Source organism: Dermochelys coriacea, chromosome 6, assembly GCF_009764565.3.
Source record: "Dermochelys coriacea isolate rDerCor1 chromosome 6, rDerCor1.pri.v4, whole genome shotgun sequence".
Classification (NCBI taxonomy): Eukaryota; Metazoa; Chordata; order Testudines; family Dermochelyidae; genus Dermochelys; species Dermochelys coriacea.
The window spans coordinates 23,896,856-23,916,577 of record NC_050073.1 but is presented as its reverse complement, the minus strand read 5'-3'; the positions used below and the strand labels follow the sequence as shown (position 1 = coordinate 23,916,577).

Sequence of the window (19,722 nt, the reverse complement as noted above, 5' to 3'; positions counted from 1 at the left end):
ACATTCTAGCACTCTGTCAGAACAGTGGAAAAAAGAATTTCAGAGTGGAGAGCTATTCACTGAGGAGTCCCTACACCTAAAGCCCAATATATTAATAACATATCCCATTACCAGTCCAATTCCCTTTTAATCTTAAAACTTTGTAGATGAAATGTTGTTTAATGACAGTTGGCTTAGTTGTAAAAAGGCAGAATGCATGGAATGGAGAATTTTCCATTCTCACAGCATGCTGAGAAGTACTCGTATTATATCTTTGGGGACCATTTTTACAGGGATTTAACAACATAGACCTTTGACATTTTCTGTTTATATAGGATAGTAGCCTGAATTTAGAGCCACCCAAATCTAAACGGATCCTGTTTGTTTTCCTCTGATTAAAAAAAAAGTTAAAACCAGTCACTTTTTCTCCATAGAATATAATGTTCAGGCCATGTCTTGCAATGCTAGATTACAAGGCTATGGGGAAAAAAATCCCAGGAAGAGCTGAATCCTCTCGCCCCCACCCAATCATTTAAAACACATACAACCTCTGCATAAAAGCACTGATAATATGGAGTGGGGAATGACTTTCTATTGGCCAGGAGTTGGACTAGATGAGCTAATAGATCTTCTCCATTCTCAATTTCTATGAAAGTTACTTTAAGGAGAGTTTGTAAAGCACTACACATCAAGAGATGAAAACAAGCAAAGATTGTGAATGCTGAAAGAAACCTATGGTACCTTCCCAATAAAGGCACATCTATGGTATTCTCTTAGATAAGCATCGTTAAAATAATGTAGGGAAAAGACCAGAAGGCTACTTCCACTGGACGAAAGGTAATTTGTCTCATTAGATTTAGTGACAAAGCAAAGGCTTACAATATATTGAGACACAGTGTTAAAAACAAATTTCTGGTAAAGGAGGACATGTTTCACAGGATATTTACAATAGGAAACAGGTTTCAGTTCTATTCTTAGAAGTTACCTTCACTCAAGACAGTAGTAAACATTTGACAGTTCTTCAGAAGGCATATTTGACACAAAGTAAAGAAAACCAAAGTGCTTTTTAAAAATAACTTTATTATAAACCTGTAGTTTTAATAAAATATTCAAAAATGCCAACGTAGTATGAAAACCCTGTAGCCACTCAGTTACCAACTGCTTCCAATAACATAAAAAATGCAAGAAACGACTGCAATTCTTATGGTGACTTCAGTAAGCATTTTCAAGCTTTTAAGTCCCCTTGCCAACAACAGAGATGCTGTCAATTACCTGATGGAAAGGCTGAGTAATACCACCTCTGAAAACAAGAAGTTTGGATGAAAAGACTTAGCACACGAACAGATACTGTATCTTCAATAATTACAACCTGTACATGTAACTCAAGGCAAGTAAAGTAGAAGCCAACAGAAATCTGGATAATTGTGGAATGAATGTATGCTAATGAGCTATTCTCCATGAACTTGTTCCATCCTATCTTTATATCTCAAATTAATTTTGTCTACTTGTTGCCAGTTCCAGTTTATAGAAACAACATAAGCCAATGTATTATTGTAATATCTCTGATGTCCAAACACAGTAGACAAGATGAGCTGCACTGCACCCCAGATAAAACATGTGAAAATGTACTGCAGTTAAAAAAAACCCTGAAGAGTGGGATTTTTAGAAGCGTTTGAGAGAGTTGAAATTCAGTGGGAGTTGGGATATCTAACTCCCTTAAGCATCTTTGAAAATCCCAGCCTAAAAAGCCGTTTCTAATTTTATTAAAAATAATTCAACATAATAACATACATCAATAAGGAACGAGAACTGTTTGATATTTTTCTGAACTGAAGCATAGAGAGCATTTCTAAAAAGCAGCATTTTGTTGTATGCGAGAGATTAAATCTAGATCTACTCTATAACTCTGCGTCAGGCAACTTGACTACAACAAGCAGAAGCTGCCGTGTAGCCTGAAAGTAATTCATTTTAAACTGTGTTGGAGCTAGATTCCCTAGATTGCCCCATAGTGAAAGAGGCTTAGAAATTAGATATACAGACATCGTAGCAGAATAGGTTGCAAAATTTCTGCTATAACATCTGCACACATTACTGACATCTTCCAAAACAAAGCAAGTCATTTATCAATGTGATATAACTGCTTTTCTGAGGTGATTGAAGAAATTAATGATTGCTTAGCTAGAAGATATTTAAGATTTCTTATTGACTAACCCTCCTACCAAGAACAATGTAAGAGAGTCAGTAGCATTTTAAAAGATTCAGTACATTTCATTGTTTCAACAGATGAAAAGCACAAGTTCACAGGATATTAAAATACAAAAGTATATTTATAGTTCTGCTTTGCATTTCAAATAAGCAACTAGAAATCAAAAGCCTCTGATCACAAAAACTGACAAGACTGCAGGATGAAGAACTGACTTCAGGTGAGTTTATTTCCTTCCCCATCCCAGATCAGGTTAATCCAAGATTAACCAGGAATATCTGTGAAATTTCTTAAATACCATCTGCAGGTAAGGGGGTTAACTCATTCTTCTGAGTTTACTGACATGTTAATTTCTAAAATACTGCAAAGAAACAGTCAAAATTCTCATTCCATAGGAAGAAAATATTCCATGTACTTTCTTATGTCTGGAGCCTCAGGCTTGGGAAATGTTTTTCTAGACTATCAGCAAGCGTCTGATCAGCCTCACGCAGCACTTCAAGGAAACTTTCCACCTAGAAATAAAACAGAAGTATGCCAAATATACTCAGAGGGAATGAAGGAATTGCCATTCTGGCTCAGACCAGTGGTCTGTATATTCCAGTAGCCTATCACTGACAGCAGACAGTACTATTTCAGAAGAAGGTGCAAGAAACAATGCACTAGGCAGTTCTAGGACAAATTAATCTGCCCCCCCAAACATCCAAAATTAGAAGCTGGTTTGAAGCCTGAAAAACGAGTGTTTATATCACTTCCAAGACTTTTTTTTTTAAGTGTTTACTAATGTAGAACTGGATCTTCTAGTTATCTATATAAATAGCTAAACCTTTTTTGAATCATGCTAAACTCTTGCCACGAGATATCGAGTCCAATGACATCCACAGACTAATCTATAGAATACAATTCGCTCCAATACCAGTGAAGGTTTGAGCTTGCTTAAAAATATATATATATGTTTTTCGTTCTTGGAAATCAGATATGCTTTTTTTTTTTTTAAATCACTCTATTAAAACAAAGTAGCTCTGCCAATTTACATTAGCTGATGATCTAGCTCAAAGTTTTAGCTGATGTGAGCCAAAAGAAAAGGAAAGAAAATATGAATGTCAGATGTTGCATTCGATATTGCATCTTATGTCAGAGTAATCCTGCCCTCTTTAAACCTGGCTATAAATTGCCCTGCATGTTCTCACCCATGTTAAAGATTTTGTCACATACTCACTGAAGTGAAATATAGTGGTAAAAGATTCTGAAACGCACAGGAACATTTCTGTTCATTTAGATGTCCTTGGTTCAATCCCTCTAATATGTTTTCCTAGAAAACAAGAGTAAAAAATAAACACAACTAGTATTTCAAACACAGCTGCTGAATACATAAGCTCACAGCCACGTGCATAATGCCATATACATAAGCCCCTTCGTTTTCAGTTTAAACTGATTTTTACCAAAAAACTCCCAGGTTTTACAAAAAAGTATTATTCTTTTTTTTCCTGAGTTCCACCCTACTTTTGTATCATTCAAATATATAAAAAATAACTTGTTCTATTATGAAAATACAGATATCTCATGAATCGTATTGTATTATGATAATACACTAGTCTGTGTATATGTGCAAAGCTGCCCGTTGAAGTAAAGCTACAAATTAGTCTACAAGATGTACACAGGCACGCACACGAGCTCTGAAGTGCGTGCGCATCCGAACGTACTGATGAATCTCATGCCCACTATGTACACATTTCAAGCTGTTAGCAGATAACTGTTTAACGATTTGACATACACAAATGGGAAGAAAACGAAAATCTGTATCAGAATATGTTTCAGAACTCAAGGAAGTACTCAAAAGTTTAAAAAAAAACAAAAGCAGGAGAAAAGGATGAAGTTGAGTGTATGCGCTGCACATGATGTGTCCCAATTATTAAATGTAAATATTCATAGTCTAATAGTTCTAAGTCTACAAGAGTACATTTTTTATTCAAACGAAAAGTTTTATTTGGGGATTAGAGATATACTGGTTCTTAAACTCAGAGGTGGCATTGTGTTTTAATTCTGCAGAAAACCACATTGATGAATGGAATTCAGACATTAATCTATGAATACTTCCCCCGCCCCCCCCCCCGTCTTTTCATCCACAAAAATAAACCCCAATATTTACCCAGAAAAATTATTAATAATTTTAGCACTGATTTTCACCTGTTTTTGTTGCGGTGGTAATAAACACTGATAAATTCCTGGGAAAAATCAAACACAATAAAAACTGAAAATAAAGGGCTCTACATATACCTGTCCTCGTATTGTAAAGCAGGTAAAATACATCAAATAAATAAGAAAGCTTATAGTCTAGAGACAATAGTTGACGCAAAACTGAATAGAAAATGGGAAAACATTCTCTCATCTTAAATTCTCTCACAAAAAAAATCTTCAGAACTTCTTAGCCAGGAGCTGAGAAATTGCCACTTAAATAAAGACCTACATGTATTCTTTCCCTGACTTAAATTCACTAATTCACATTCAAAAAGGAATTACCAATGTACATCAAGAAGATTATTTTGTGAGATAAATTGATTGAAGTCCTCAGAAATATCTTGGTCTCTATCTTGTTACAGGTAGGTTACAGTTGTGCCTCCAGTCACTTCTCTAATCAGAACCTTACACAACTCAATTCTGGAACATAGTTGTACTTTGAGCAAAGAAAAGGAAGAAAATGCCCCTTGAATAATAAGATTTCCTCTTTCCCTCCTCTGCATAAAATCCTCCTAAAATTTTTCTCTTTACCTTAGTCAATTCTTGAAGCATATTGGAAAGCAATTCACAACAGATATCCTTCAAGATTTTCAGATGGAAGTCTTCCTCAACTGTTCCCGACTTCTTAGTCTCCTCTGGCTGTGATTTCTTTGAGTTATCAAAAGATCTCTTCCCACAGTCCTCCATGTTTTGTAAGATTCGAATCAAACTCCCAATCAGAGGCATATCTAATATACAAAAACAGGAAACCACAGTTTTACAAACTGAAAGACAGATTTGGGTTTTTTTTTTTCCAGATACTGTCAAGAGGATCCATTTTGAAACATGAAGAAAAATTTGATAAGGATGTAGAAATGTACATTCAGATTGCTTCAAGACCATAGGTTATCTGTCTATGTCACTGTTGGTCAATAAGGTTTTTAAAAGTGTCAGGAGATAGCATAATCCAGGAGACAAAACTCGAGAGACCTGGAAATTATCACATACAATTGGTATCTCACTCGCTATCATAACTGCACACCACCCCTTTCTGCAGGCCATGCGTCTTTAAAGACATAGCCCCATGGCATGGGGGAATTTCCCCAGCAATAGCTCACAGAAAGCACAATACCTTCCATGCTTCTGATGCCTAAGACAAACCAATCCCCCCCTTTTACTGGAAGGTTATATGCTACCCTGTGCAGGTCCAACTCCTTGAGCCCTCTCCCCATTACTTGTATACCTAGGCTGTACCAAGCCCAGACCCAATAGCAAAGGAAACCTGGACATTGTTGTAAGCCATTCCATTTAGTTACCGTCTGAAGAAAGGAAAACAGAGGGTAGTACAGTAAACTTTGCACAATAATAAACCCAATTGCCAGCCAAGTGAGCAGTGCAATTTTCTGCTCCTAAAGAAATCAACTCTCATTCCATGTCACTCCTTTCCATCTTAAAGGCTAGCCTATGTTTTCATCCATTTCTCAGTGACATTCACAATGGTTGATGCAAATGATAAAAATGCACGAATTAAATGCAGAATTCCCTCCTACCTCTTAAAATAACTGCAACCCCAGTCTCTGTCATTAACAAGTATTATTTCTGCAGTTCTATTACTTATCACCATAACTGTTAAAGAGGAGACTCAGCTGAAAATCCAGCTCCAAATACCCCCCAAATTTTAGAAACATTTAAATCTGAACTCTGGTTTAGATAAGAATTTTGCAAGTCACCCCATCTTTATAATGGGCCAATTTGTTACCTTTATGTTGTTCTAAACTGGTAACAATTCTGTGTCCTAAACCAGTCTTGAGTAACCATTAATAAATTAAATTAACATGCCACCCCATTACTGGCATGACTCTAAAGTCATCAATTGTATAAGAAGCAAAAATGATACTTGCTTTTTCTCATCTTGACATATTCCTGTTGTATCTGTGAAGCAAACATGGCAGATAGTACAGACAAAATAGAGGCCAATACACTCTTCTGCTCTTGAATGATGATCGGTGGATCATCTGGCTGGCAGAGTTCATCGCAAACCAGACCATAAAGTAAAATCCAAGTCTCTTTTCCTCCATCAGGAGACTGCACTTGAGAAAGAAAAAAACCGATTCAAGAAGAGAATTTTTTTACTTAAGTATCTGTCACGATCGAACATCACTGCAGCATTGTTCTATAATATACAACAATTCAAGTGTCTTACCAATAGCCTGAATGCCCTCATCCACTGTGGTTAGGAGCTGCAAGATATGCATATAAACATCAAGCCCCTCTGGATTATCTGAGCTACATAAAACAAAAGAAAACAGATGAGTTCATTATTAATAGAAAAATGACTCTTCATGAACACTAGGATACAAGGATTATCCAACTGGCCCACAAACAACAAGAAACTTTAGAATAATAAATCATAAAGCACTTTTATATGACAAATCACAGGGACCAAATCCTATTACTCATAGGAGTAACCCCACTGAAGTCAAGAGTTTCACGATTGGGCCGCAAGAAGATAATCAGCAGTCACCCTGGCCCCAAAATTAAGGAGAAAAGCACACGTACCAGACTTGTTTTGCTGCTTCAAGTACACAAGGTACAATCTTAAAATCTGGACGTTCTTCTGGGGAATCATCTGTAGACTGTCCCACTGATTGACAAGAGCCATTTTTAATCCAATTTAACATTAGTTCTTCATCCAGGTCAAAGAGCTTGTCCACCACCTCACCCACTTTAATCAGCAGTTCAACTGCACAGACAAAAACATAACAAATTTTGATGAATAATGAAAAACTAGCATACAAAATTCTTACCCATGTTAACTCACAAAAAACAGAATTTAGAATAAATATTCCTGCTGAGTAGCACTTCACACTTTCGGTAGTCCCACTGAAATCAAACATACAAGACCCGCAAATTAGAAGAGCAAAATATTATTTCTTAAAATTGAGAACACTAGGGATGACATTCTTCTAAGTCAAAAAGCTGAAATTTTAGGATTTTTGCACAAACGTTCTGTTGTTTTTATTTAGCAGAAGATGAAAAACACATTTTTATAAATGTCAGTCAAGCTACATGATTAAAACAGTGTAAGAGTTGTAATGTTACAAGAAGAAGCAGAATAGCTGCCTATTACTTGGCTTATTTTTCTAAAAGTGTTTTTCAGTTTAGTCCTAACAAGAAAACAGTGCATTTAGATAGCAAACCTTAAAAAGAGACACGTTACACTGAAATAACTGAAAACATAGGCTTGTTTTAAAACAATAAAAATACCAAGTACACGTACTTCAATAAGGACCATGTGATTTGCCTTAATGAAAGAAATTTGATCCTGCAGAGATGTAAATCTAGGGCCGATTTCAATCTTCCCTTTTTCTTTAGGGATCGGACAGATCTATAAAACCTGCAAGAGTACATGCAGTTTATTCTGTACTCATGAAGTTTACTATTTTTAATGTATTCTACATTTTCAAAAACAAAACAATTTGTCTTTACAATTCAAATGTACTTCAGCATTGTGTTTTATCCATCAACACCAATACGCAAATTACTTAGCAACTTACCATTTGTAGAGCTTGACATGATAAAACAAACACAGACATACACGGATGGGTTTTCTCGGATTCTTTCAACCCAGATGTTGGCCACTTCAGCTTGGGAGAGGCAGGTTAACAACAACCTAGACAATAATTGCCATTTTAGCTTTGCATGTAATTAAAATACAGTGGGTGAGGTCCTAGTTACAGTAGTGTTACTGTGGATTTACACTAATCCTACTGGTACAATGGAGAAAAAAAATCAAGCCCACGAGGGATGAAATCCAAGTACACTGTGGAATTTAAGAATGGAAAGGGAGAGAAAACAAAATAATCAGCCCACTCTCAAGGATTTTATTTACAGGCATTAGAACACATTAAAACTATCAAACATCAATATTTCAGTTGCTAACAAGATGCCCTACCTGCTTGTTTCCAGCAGAGTAGGAGAGTCCGAATCACATAAATGTTGCAATAACATTTGTCTGTAAATAAAAGTTACAATATGAAGTCTAACTGAATTGTTCTTAAAAAAAATTAATTTTAGAACAGGATTAATTTCACATCAATTTTTCATACCAGCAGTTTGCCCCAACATAAAAGTAAAATTCTCCTCTACTTGTGCAGAAATTAATGATATTTCCAATTCTAAAAATTCAGACAAAAATGCATTCCTGGGCATCTATCAATATATGCTCAAGAGCTTATGATGAGTGATAGGAGGAGACTCATGGTTAACTGACAGTTCTTCTCTTCATCATAACTTTTTTTAGCACTGAAAATTTCTCAAAGCGGCATTATCCTCCATTCAGTAGCTAGTCAATTGAAATGCCTGAACTAAACTGGGGCAGAGAACGAGAAACTTTGTTCCTCCTCTTAACGTAACCCGTGTGAGATACAGAACAGTGGATTAAATTATCTGCGTTGCACTTCTCAAGACAGACAAGCCCAATAAATGACCCTTTCTTTGTTTAAAAAAAAAAAAAGAAAAGAAAAGAAACTACTACAGAGACAAAAGTATTTACAATAAAATTAATTTTCTAACATTTAATCCTAATCTATTTGGTCCAAAATCTAAGACTAAAAAGAGTGTTAATGTTTAATCAATATTTTGTAAACATATACACACAGATGATGCAAAGCAAAAGCACACACAAACAAACTCACCCAAGATTGTCATCTTTACTAATAGACATGCATATGTCTTGGAAACAGGTCATATTACCCAATATTCCCACACAGATTTCCTGTGAAGTCAAATTATAGTGGGATTAGACAATGCAATATAGGTGACAATTTCCTTTCCAGACCCTTAGGGTACATATCTAACTGTGGGGGAGCTGGTTCTCACTTCTCTTCTACATGAGTTAGTATGAGCGTTCACTTTCCACACAGACTGAATGTTTCCATTAGAGATGTCATGTAGGAATGCCTCGGATGCACTGATGGCTAATTATACTATGGGCAAATGATGGCAAGTATTCCTCAGGCTTATCATAGTTAAGGGTTTAAAAAAATCAAAAATGAATATATCTTGAAACAAACTTCTCTGGTTTCGTTAGTTAGGCCACACAAATAGATACTTTGTGCAAATCAGTTTGGAGCTTAGTTGGATCATAAGCATAAGAACAGCATAAGAACAAAGAACTCAGCACACAAATGCAACCCCATGCCTTTTTTGCCTCTTGACAAGAGAAAGGATCTTCTCAAAAAACCCCTCACAGACCTCAATTTCTGATTGCAGTATTTTTAGAAACAAAATGCAGCAGATATCACCAACATACTATATTCGCTCCTGGACAATGACCAAAAGAATGTACAGCTCTACACCGAGATCAAGGACTCTGAAGTATCTTGTGAATAATCAGTGCTAATAACAAATGTCACTGGAAACCCTGAAATCTCAAATCTTCAGTATTCTAGCCATGGCAGGTCAAAAGGTAAAAAAGAAAGTCATTTTTACTCCCATCTTTTTTCACCACCTTTAAATTACACCACAATTTTAGCAGCACTGTCTCAAATTGCTAAGGAGAGACGCCAATGCCATGGCAGTATATGATCAGAGAATTTGGAACCCAACTTTCAAATGACATAAAGCATTAAAAGTGAGATTTTCAAAAGCCATCTGTATTAGCCTAACTCTTCTTCCACTGACTTCAGTGCGAGTGGAGTTAAGGCAACTGTGATGGGGCAGAGTGGCCCCACACTGATATCGCAGGAGTTAACCCTTCCTTCCTGGCAGAGGAAGCCCCGCCCCAGAAGCCCTGCTGGGCATGCTCCAACTGAGGAATAAGTATAAAAGCCTGGAAAGGTGCTCAGTCTGGGCTTACCACTGGAGAAGAAGGAGGCATACCGCCAACTCTGGAGGAGGGACAGCCAAAGCTCCTGGATCCTGCCATAATGGGATGCACCCGACGCCCAGGACAGAGGTTTCAGCCGGAGGGGATGGACCGGAGGACCCCGCCCCAGGAGTGGAGAAGGTGACATTGAGGGTAGGAAGTGACCCAGGGGCATCTTAGAGACAGGCAGCGTCAAAGCTGCACTGACGCTCAATGTGCTGTGGTCGGATCCCCGCCGAGCCAAGAGCGAGGGGAAACCCTGCCAATAGGAGAGCCCTGGGTCAGGACCCGGTGGAGAGGGCGGGCCCGGGTCCCAATAACCCCCCCACCACCACCATTGGGATACACTTCCCTGCCTGAGAGGGAGTTATATGGACTCGGGCCGTTGGGCCACACTGCCCCAAAGTGCAGGGTGAATTATATAGACTCTGGCCGCCAGGCTGCACTATCCTGCTTGCGAGGGGGATTGTATAGACTCAGGCCGCACTATCCTGCTTGCGAGGGGGATTGTATAGACTCAGGCCGCACTATCCTGCTTGCGAGGGGGATTGTATAGACTCAGGCCGCACTATCCTGCTTGCGAGGGGGATTGTATAGACTCAGGCCGCACTATCCTGCTTGCGAGGGGGATTGTATAGACTCAGGCCGCACTATCCTGCTTGCGAGGGGATTGTATAGACTCTGGCTGCCAGGCTGCACTACTGCAATGTGGGGAGTGATTTATGTGGACCTGGCATCGGGCCACAATGCCCAATACTCAGGGCAACACCTGGACTCTGTGTAGTTGGACTTACCCGCTTAAGGGGCGAGCACAGGGAGACTGGCCATTGGGCCACATTGGAACGCCCTTACAGGACAGACGTGGGAACGTAGGAGTGGCTAGGCCCCAACACCCCACCCACCCCGGCCACAAAGGGGCGCTGCAGTGCCAGACCCGTCACAACAACACTGAGCACTTCTGGAATTCCTAATCTTAATTCTTTAGAGTGAATTGTGAGATGCAGGCTGCTAAAATCACAATAACTGAAAAGCGGGGCAGGGGAGAGACAAGTGATTATAAGAATGATAGAATTGTAATTACTGATATCTGATAATCCACTAAGACCAAAATCACTTTGGGAGACCAGAACAAATACCTACATTCAAGACCTGTAACATTTTCTAAGCACTGATCATAGACCAATGAGCAGAAGAAAGATTGAAAGCACTGGATGTAGTGTATTTTTCAAGCCACCCCCCAACTCCACCTTACCATTTAAATCATATACAAACAAAACAAGAAGGAAGGGGAAAGAGGAGAATATTTTGCAAGTGTTCACCCAGGACAGCACTTTCCATTAATCTATACTTACAATAAGTCGAGGACACTTAGACTTGGCAAACACTCCCATAAATATATCAGGGGCATTAAATTCTTGGAGAAATAATGCAACATCCTGGGGAGAAAAAGTGTTAATTAGACTTTTTTTTTCCTTTTTAAAATATAATTTCCACATGCAAATCAAATGTTTCTCTCATGAAATCGGGCTGGATCAAGCAGTTGTCAGATTCACTATAACAGGTGAATTATCTACCAAGCCCTGCAGGCTTGTCAATGACAAAAGAAAATAGAGACACACAACTATAGATATGTTTGATCTTGACCTCTTCCCCGGTCTTCCAGTTGTCACAGTTTTTGCCTTCCTCATGCTGATCTTCAGTCCAAATTTTCTGCTTTCCCAGTCTACCGGCAGTTATTCTCTATAAATCTTCCTTGGACAATGCTAGGAAATCAACATCCTCTATGAATCTAAGGTGATTCACTATCCTCCCACATGAAATAAGAGGATTCATATTATCTCTCCGTGCTAATCAATACTGCTTCCAGGACCAAGCTGAACAAATTTGGCTAAAGCGTGCATCCTTGTCTCACTTCTATGGTTATCCTGAACCTTTCCATCAGCTTCTTGTCTACTCTCGCCACACTCACTGACTTGCTGTAAATGTTTTCTACCAGCTTGATCAATTTTTTGGGGATGCCATACGCTCTCAAGACTTGTCATAATCTTTTCTGCCAAATGCTATCAAAAGGTTGTTTAAAATCTCTAAAGTTGTTATAACAAATTTGGTTGTGTTCTATCTGCTTCTCTGATATCTGTCTCATCACAAAGAGCTGACTCTTTATACTCTATCCTGGTCTAAATCTGGTCTGTCCCTCTTCAAGCACTGCTTTATGCACCTCTCCATTCTTTTCAGGGACCATTTCATCTACTGTGTTCCAGACTCTGTACAACTCTTCAAAATATTCTTTCCCTCCTTTGTGCTTTGCTGCTTCATCCTCAACTAGTTGCCTCCACTTGTCTTTCACTGTTGACAGCTTCAACTCAAATGTCCCATTCAGTTTTCTTATCTTTCAATACAACTTGGCACACTTTTTGTGTATTCCTCATTTAAAAAAAAAAAAACAAAAAAAACAAAACACTGTTCTGTGTCTTTTCAATGTTCATTTCTTCTTTCACCAAAAACATGATGGTGTTTTCACCAGAAACATGATGATACAGCTTCTTTGAATTCTTTCCTGACACATTTCCTGATAAATTTAGTTCTTGGTACATTTTCAGTTGCGCCCAGCCTCAACCCCATCAATGCCAACATTAACTTATGAATTGATCCAATATCTGCCATAAATCTGCATGACAACACATTTGATTTCCACCTGTGATTCACAAGTACATCATCTATCATATTCTTACTTTGCCCATCACGTGATAGCCAATTCCACTCCCTCATCAGCTTTCTTTGTTGGAACAGCGTGTTCATTATCACTGGGTTGTTGCATAGGCAGAAATTTAGTAGCTTCTCTCCTCTTTCGCTTTCTTCACTGAGTTTCAATCTGCCTGTTGCTCCATCCCAGAAATCCAGTCCAATCCTAATTTCACATGAGTTTCCCAACACTATAACATCTTCAAACTTCCTGTATTGCTTTCTGTACATCATTATAAAATTCGATTTCTTCTTTGCGCACTGCTACGGTCAGTACATATACTTGTACTATTGTGACAGAGGCAGATTTTATTCTAAATCTCCTCAACGTATGAAAAGATCTTGGACTTTAGCACCAATGCAACTCCATCTGGTGTCCGCTCCTTCCCTTCCCGGGACCCAACTGCCTGTGTCTAGTAGGTCTTTCTTCATGAGCTAGTGTTTGCTTTAAAGCACATAAAAAATCTTGCAATTCTCAGCCTGGTACTTGAAAAAGTTTCATGAGAGGGACAGGCATCTTTTATGTCAACTTACCATGTGCACTCTGCTTAGGGGATCCTCAGCAGATAGCACCAACTAGAACAGAGAAGGAGCAACACCATCCAAGTTGGGAAGCTGGCAAAGACTGCTTGTTTTTAAGTCTTCCACTAACCAGAGCTATCAATCCCCTTCTTAGAGGAGCATTTTGACTGAAGATATTCAGTGAAAGGCTGAAGCACTGCCGAGAAATTTCTCAGCTTTACAGTTGAATTCAATACTTCATTAGAGGCTGCTCACCAACATACCTCGTCCATTGACATGTCCCACATTTTACAAATGTCATTCTCCATTTCTTCATCTAGCTCTGTCTGCACTTCCTCATGGTTCAAGTTGGAGTCACTCTTTTCAGGGCTAATGACCTATCAAGCAAAGTAAAAAGAAAATAGAGCAATAGTAAGGGAGTGACAGTGAATTCTTCAAGACAACCTATTGCTTTAGTTATCCAAAGACAGACGTCACTAACAATCTACTCTTTTCAGACCTTCCAAAACTGTACTACTCATTTTTAAGCATTTTCTAAATGAATCTTCTTGGGCAGAAAACTTTCCTTGAACAATATGCAGGCCTTTCACCTCACCTAGGCTCAATTTACCCATCTAAAAGCAGGGACAACAATACTTACCTACTTGACAGATTGCTGGGAAGTTTAATCAACATTTGTTAGAGGGCATGAGGTCCTCTCTTGAAATGCTCAAGTATTATTTCCTTTGCAGAGATATTACATGCAGGTGAGTAAGATATATTTCTCATAAATTAATTGTGTGCACTGGGCTATCTACATTAAAGTTAGCAAATCGTACAACGATATGCGAGCAAGAACCAGGCAGCCAAAAACCTGAGAGAGAGAGAATGTTTGGTGCCAATTTAGAGTACTGGCCCTCCCCGTCCAGTATCCTGTCTCCAGCCCTGGTCGTCCCTGATCCTTCAGAGGAAGGAAATTAAAAAAGAAAAACACCCCCAGAATACATTAGGAGCCAGGAAATGCCTTCCTGACCCCTCACCAGTGGCTGATTAAAACGATGAAGCATGAGCTTTTAGGAACATGAGACATTAAACTAGAAGTGAACCCCAGGGCTCTTGAGCCTTGACCCCCTACATCACATTTGTCATACATACTCATAAATTTCTTGAGTGCTCTCTTAAAACTAATTGTGTTGATTGCCCCTCAACTCCTATTGGGATGCTGCTTCCACCCCCTAACAACTAGAAACGTTCTTCTAATTTCCCACCTGAATTTGTTCATGAGCAGTTTACATCTGTTTGTTCTTGCACCAAAGTTGTCCTTTAGCTTAAATAGCTGTTCACCCTTCCTTATAACAGTGAGCAATCTTATTCCAGGTTACTCACTGAGGTCACTTTCTCTACATGTTACAATACCCATTATATAACCTGCAGGTCATCTGTTAACACAAAAAGAGTTCAGTACCTAAGAGTGTCCCCAGCACAGCTTCAGAGACAGAGGAATGGCACTTATCACGCACCTCAATCAGTTTTGTAAGGATACTGAACAGCCAATGCTTGCTATAGACAGTGTTCCCAATGGAATCCCCTGCAGCCCGCTCGTCCTCTTCATCGCTAGAAGGGGGCGAAGGATTCCGGTCCATTTTTCAGAAATCCAGCACAATCTCTAACCAGAAGTTTTCCAGCAATTCTGCTTCTCTAGAAACAAAAATGAGGGGGGAGTGACTCCAGGCAAGAGCTGGCAGCATCCCTGTCCCCACAAAACAATGGAGGGGTCCTAGTACTGAGTTTACCATGGCTCCATGGCACTGGGCCACACTCAGAAGGGGCCCCGGTGTCTGGACTTGCTGCTCCAGCCGCAAGCCTGATCTCCCGGCCGGCTGAGCAGGCCAGGAAATTTTACCCCCGACCCTGCTCCACCCCTGCCTCGCCTCTTCCTGCCCCTGCTCCACCCCAGCCCTGCCCCCACTTCACCCCACCCTTTCCCCTGAGCTAAGTCCTGGGGGACTGCAGCGGGGTCGGGCTATCCCTGCACTCAGTGGGCAGCGGGAAGTGGAGCAACCCGGCCCCAGCCCGCTCCACTGGCTCCCAGCTGTGCCACCAGTCAGTGCTGGGGGGCAGTTCCCCTGTGCCCCCCAGTCCCAAGGCTGGGAGCCAGGAGAGCAGAGCAGGCTGGGGCAGGGTCATGCCACTTCCCACCACCCCATGAGTGTGGGGTCAGACCCGCCCTGCAATCACCTGATGGCAGGAAAGGGAGCGACCGACCACAGCCCGCTCTGCCAGCTTGTGCTGGAGAGCAGTTTCCCTCCTGCCCCCCCACACACTTTGGGTGCAGCTCTCCCACCTCCCCCAGGGGGCTGCATAGGGCACCACACTGCCTAGGGGCAGCCCTACTGGTCCCCTCCAAGCATATGGGTCCTGAGGGAGCCTGGCTGGGCTCCCGCTCTGTCCTGGCTGGTTGTGCCGCTTCTGAGGGGCCAGAGGGATCCCTGACCGGCCCCAGCAGGCTCAGCCCATGTATGGACATAGTCACTGCCAGGAGGCCAGTGAGTGTGGCTGGGGGGGCAGAAAGGGAGTGGGTCTCTGGAGGGCCGGGGGGGCACTGGGCAGTGGGTGTTCTGTATGGGGTACTCCTGGGGGAATGAAAACAGATCCCCTGCAGATTTCTTTACTTCACTTTCAAAAGTGATGGAGAACAAAGGGAGGGGGGTGGCAGCTGAGATCATACATGGGCTTAAAGAAAAGGAGTACTTGTGGCACCTTAGAGACTAACAAATTTATTTGAGCATAAGCTTTAGTGAGCTACAGCTCACTTCATCTGATGAAGTGAGCTGTAGCTCACGAAAGCTTATGCTCAAATAAATTTGTTAGTCTCTAAGGTGCCACAAGTACTCCTTTTTCTTTTTGCGAATACAGACTAACACGGCTGCTACTCTGAAACCTGTCATTTTACATGGGCTTAGTTTGGGGGGGGCAATATCCCCTAACAGAGGTAAGGCATGGGGGCACACGAAGTCACATGCCACGACCTCCCCCACCCTTTCTGCAAGCACAGAGCTGCCCAAAGAGAGTACTGCTCAGAAAATGTCACTTTCTGGGTCCTAGTACTGACTGAGCTCCCCTTCTGTGTGCTGCGAATCATCCTGTTTTCTGTACAACAGCTCTGTACAACAGCGAGTACCAAGGGTGGGGAAGGGCAAGGGCAAGCTGTGGCTTGGGGGAAAGAGGCAGTGGGGAAAAAAGGGGGTGGGGTAGGGAGGATATGGAATGGTGGGGAAGGGGCAGGGGATGGAGAAGAAAAGGGGATGGGGAAGCGGGGGTAGGGAGAAAGAGGCAGGGGGAAAGAAAAGGGGATGGGGAAGCCGGGGTGGGGAGAAAGAGGCAGGGGGAAAGAAAAGGGGATGGGGAAGCCGGGGTAGGAAGAAAGAGGCAGGGGGAAAGAGAAGGGGCAACAGGAGCAGGAGGAAGCTGGAGCCCAGGGTGTGGCATCCCCTTGGCAGAAACTGGGGCTCCCCTGTGTAAACAGGCCCATCCAACCCTCACCCTGACAAGCTCAATCTCCCTTGCATCTGAACCACCCTGATGAGCCCCCCCAGACACCCTCCCCACTGAGCCCCAACCACCTGCACCCCCACCTAAATGAACCCCATCTCCCCTGCACCTAGCCCCCCTCCCCGCTAAGCCCCAAACACCTTCACCTGGATCCCCTGCAGAGTCCCATTGCCCCTGCAACCCCCCAATGAGCATCTGTGCATCCAGATCTCCCCGTGAGCCTCCTGCACCCAAACTGCCCCACAGAGAACTCTCTTACCCCCACACTAAGTCCCTCGGTGCCTGGATCCTGCTGCGGGGCTGAGCCTGCTCCCCCACACCTGGTGCGCCTGGCACCGGGGGCAGGGCCCCAGGGTGTTTCCGGGGCAGGCCTGGCCCCCTGCACTGTGCCAGGGTCGGGTCCAGCCTCACGGCCGAGTCCCCGTCCCAGGATGGGGTGGGGGGAGGCTGCAGGGTGATCCCCCACCTCCCTGCAACCAGGGGCCTGTGCTCCCCACTGCCAGGTGGGAGCCTCCACAACCATTGATTGACAAATAACCGCTGCAGGATTTTTAATGCGTCGGTGCAGCATCGCCTCAGGACTACGGGGGGCTGCGAGGAAGGTGGGGGGCGAGTCTGGGGGGGGAGCAGGGTGCTGTGCAGTTGGGGGGGGTGGTCTCTGGGCGGGGGGGGGCGGGAGAGGTGCGGGGCGGGCCGCGCTCAAGGGGACGGGGCCTGGTGGCAGCACGGGGCCGGACAGGCCCGTGTGCGTCTGGCAGCCGCCGGTTTGTAAAGAGGGGCCCCCCCGCGCTGCGGCCCCTTGCCCCAGCCCGCCCGTCACGCCGCAGCCGGACCATCCCGACCCCCGGCCCGCACCTTGCCCCAGGGGGCCCGCACGTACGTTGGGCGCCAGGCCCACAAAGAGTTAACCCGGCTCGGAGGGGTCCCCCGCAAGCACCGCCCGCGCCGCCTTCCCCACCACCACGTGCCCCTCCCCCTCCCCCAGCCCCCGGGCCCCGCCCCCACCCCGGGCCAGCGGCTCCCCCACCCGCCGCCCCATGTGAGCGGACCCCACAGCGCGCGCGCGCTCCCCCGGCCGCCCAGGCAGCCGCTGGCCTGGCAGGGCCGGGCCGGGGCACGCGCCTCCCCCACCGCCTGGCGAGCAGGGGCGCGGCCCGCTCCCCCCTCCCCTCCCCGCGGCCTCGAGCCCCCCCTGCGGGGACGGGAGCGGCTCCTGCATCGGCCCCAGCTGCTCGGCCCCGCGAAGCGCCGGATCCCGCCGCACGGGGCTCACCGGCCAGCGGCGCTCAGCGCTCTCCGCCGCGCGCCTCCTGGGGCCGCCCCAACAACCCGCCCCGCGCCAGCCAGAGAGACCGACAGACAGACGGCGCCCCACAGCGCCCCCTGCTGCCCTGCCTCCACACACAGACCGACAGACAGCGCCCCACAGCGCCCCCTGCTGCCCTGCCTCCACACACAGACCGACAGACAGCGCCCCACAGCGCCCCCTGCTGCCCTGCCTCCACACACAGACAGACAGACAGCGCCTCCCCCGCCCCACAGCGCCCCCTGCTGCCCTGCCCCCCACACACAGACCGACAGACCGACAGCGCCCCCTGCTGCCCTGCCCCCCACACACAGACAGACCGACAGACAGCGCCCCACAGCGCCCCCTGCTGCCCTGCCCCCCACACACAGACCGACAGACAGCGCCCCACAGCGCCCCCTGCTGCCCTGCCCCCCACACACAGACCGACAGACAGCGCCCCACAGCGCCCCCTGCTGCCCTGCCCCCACAGCCAGACAGACAGACAGCGCCCCACGGCGCCCCCTGCTGCCCTGCCTCCACACACAGACCGACAGACAGCGCCCCACAGCGCCCCCTGCTGCCCTGCCCCCCACACACAGACCGACAGACAGCGCCCCACAGCGCCCCCTGCTGCCCTGCCCCCACAGCCAGACAGACAGACAGCGCCCCACAGCGCCCCCTGCTGCCCTGCCCCCACAGCCAGACAGACAGACAGCGCCCCACGGCGCCCCCTGCTGCCCTGCCCCCCACACACAGACCGCAGACAGCGCCCCACGGCGCCCCCTGCTGCCCTGCCCCCACACACAGACCGACACACAGACCTCGCCCCACAGCGCCCCCTGCTGCCCTGCCCCCCACACACAGACAGACCGACAGCGCCTCCCCCGCCCCACAGCGCCCCTGCAGCCCTCCCTCCCACAGACAGACAGACAGACAGCGCCTCCCCCGCCCCACACCGCGCCCTACAGCCCTGCCCCCCACAGACAGACAGACAGACAGCGCCTCCCCCGCCCCACACAGCGCCCCCTGCTGCCCTGCCCCCCACACACAGACCGACAGACAGCGCCTCCCCCGCCCCACAGCGCCCCCTGCAGCCCTGCCCCCCACAGACAGACAGACAGACAGACAGCGCCTCAGCCGCCCCACAGCGCCCCTACAGCCCCGCCCCCCACAGACAGACAGACAGCGCCTCCCCCGCCCCACAGCGCCCCCTACACCTGCCTCCCCACAGACAGACAGACAGACAGCGCCTCCCCATCCCACAGCGCCCCCTACAGCCTTGCCCCCCACAGACAGACAGACAGACAGCGCCTCCCCCGCCCCACACCGCCCCCTGCTGCCCTGCCTCCCACAGACAGACAGACAGACACACAG

General features: G+C 45.2%; 1 protein-coding gene across 10 annotated transcripts; it reads right to left on the bottom strand.

Annotated features, from left to right (window-relative positions):
• Positions 1-1,039: 1,039 nt before the first annotated feature.
• On the bottom strand, positions 1,040-18,411 carry SAAL1 (serum amyloid A like 1). 10 transcript variants are annotated; one of them, XM_043517585.1, is made up of 14 exons: positions 18,334-18,411; positions 15,029-15,207; positions 13,793-13,906; positions 13,542-13,583; positions 11,618-11,701; positions 9,094-9,173; positions 8,352-8,411; positions 7,954-8,069; positions 6,956-7,139; positions 6,600-6,682; positions 6,298-6,486; positions 4,949-5,145; positions 3,399-3,491; positions 1,040-2,694 (listed from the first exon to the last, which is right to left on the bottom strand). In XM_043517585.1, the coding sequence occupies exons 2-14, from the start codon at positions 15,149-15,151 to the stop codon at positions 2,602-2,604; spliced, it is 1,458 nt and encodes a 485-aa protein (XP_043373520.1). In that variant the 5' UTR covers positions 15,152-15,207; positions 18,334-18,411; the 3' UTR covers positions 1,040-2,601. The 10 variants fall into 10 exon arrangements, with proteins under 10 accessions (XP_043373520.1, XP_043373519.1, XP_043373524.1 ...); XM_043517584.1 differs by lacking the exon at positions 18,334-18,411 and adding an exon at positions 17,444-17,586 and having other exon boundaries at positions 15,029-15,206; XM_043517589.1 differs by lacking the exon at positions 18,334-18,411 and adding an exon at positions 14,170-14,252 and having other exon boundaries at positions 15,029-15,166.
• Positions 18,412-19,722: the final 1,311 nt, after the last annotated feature.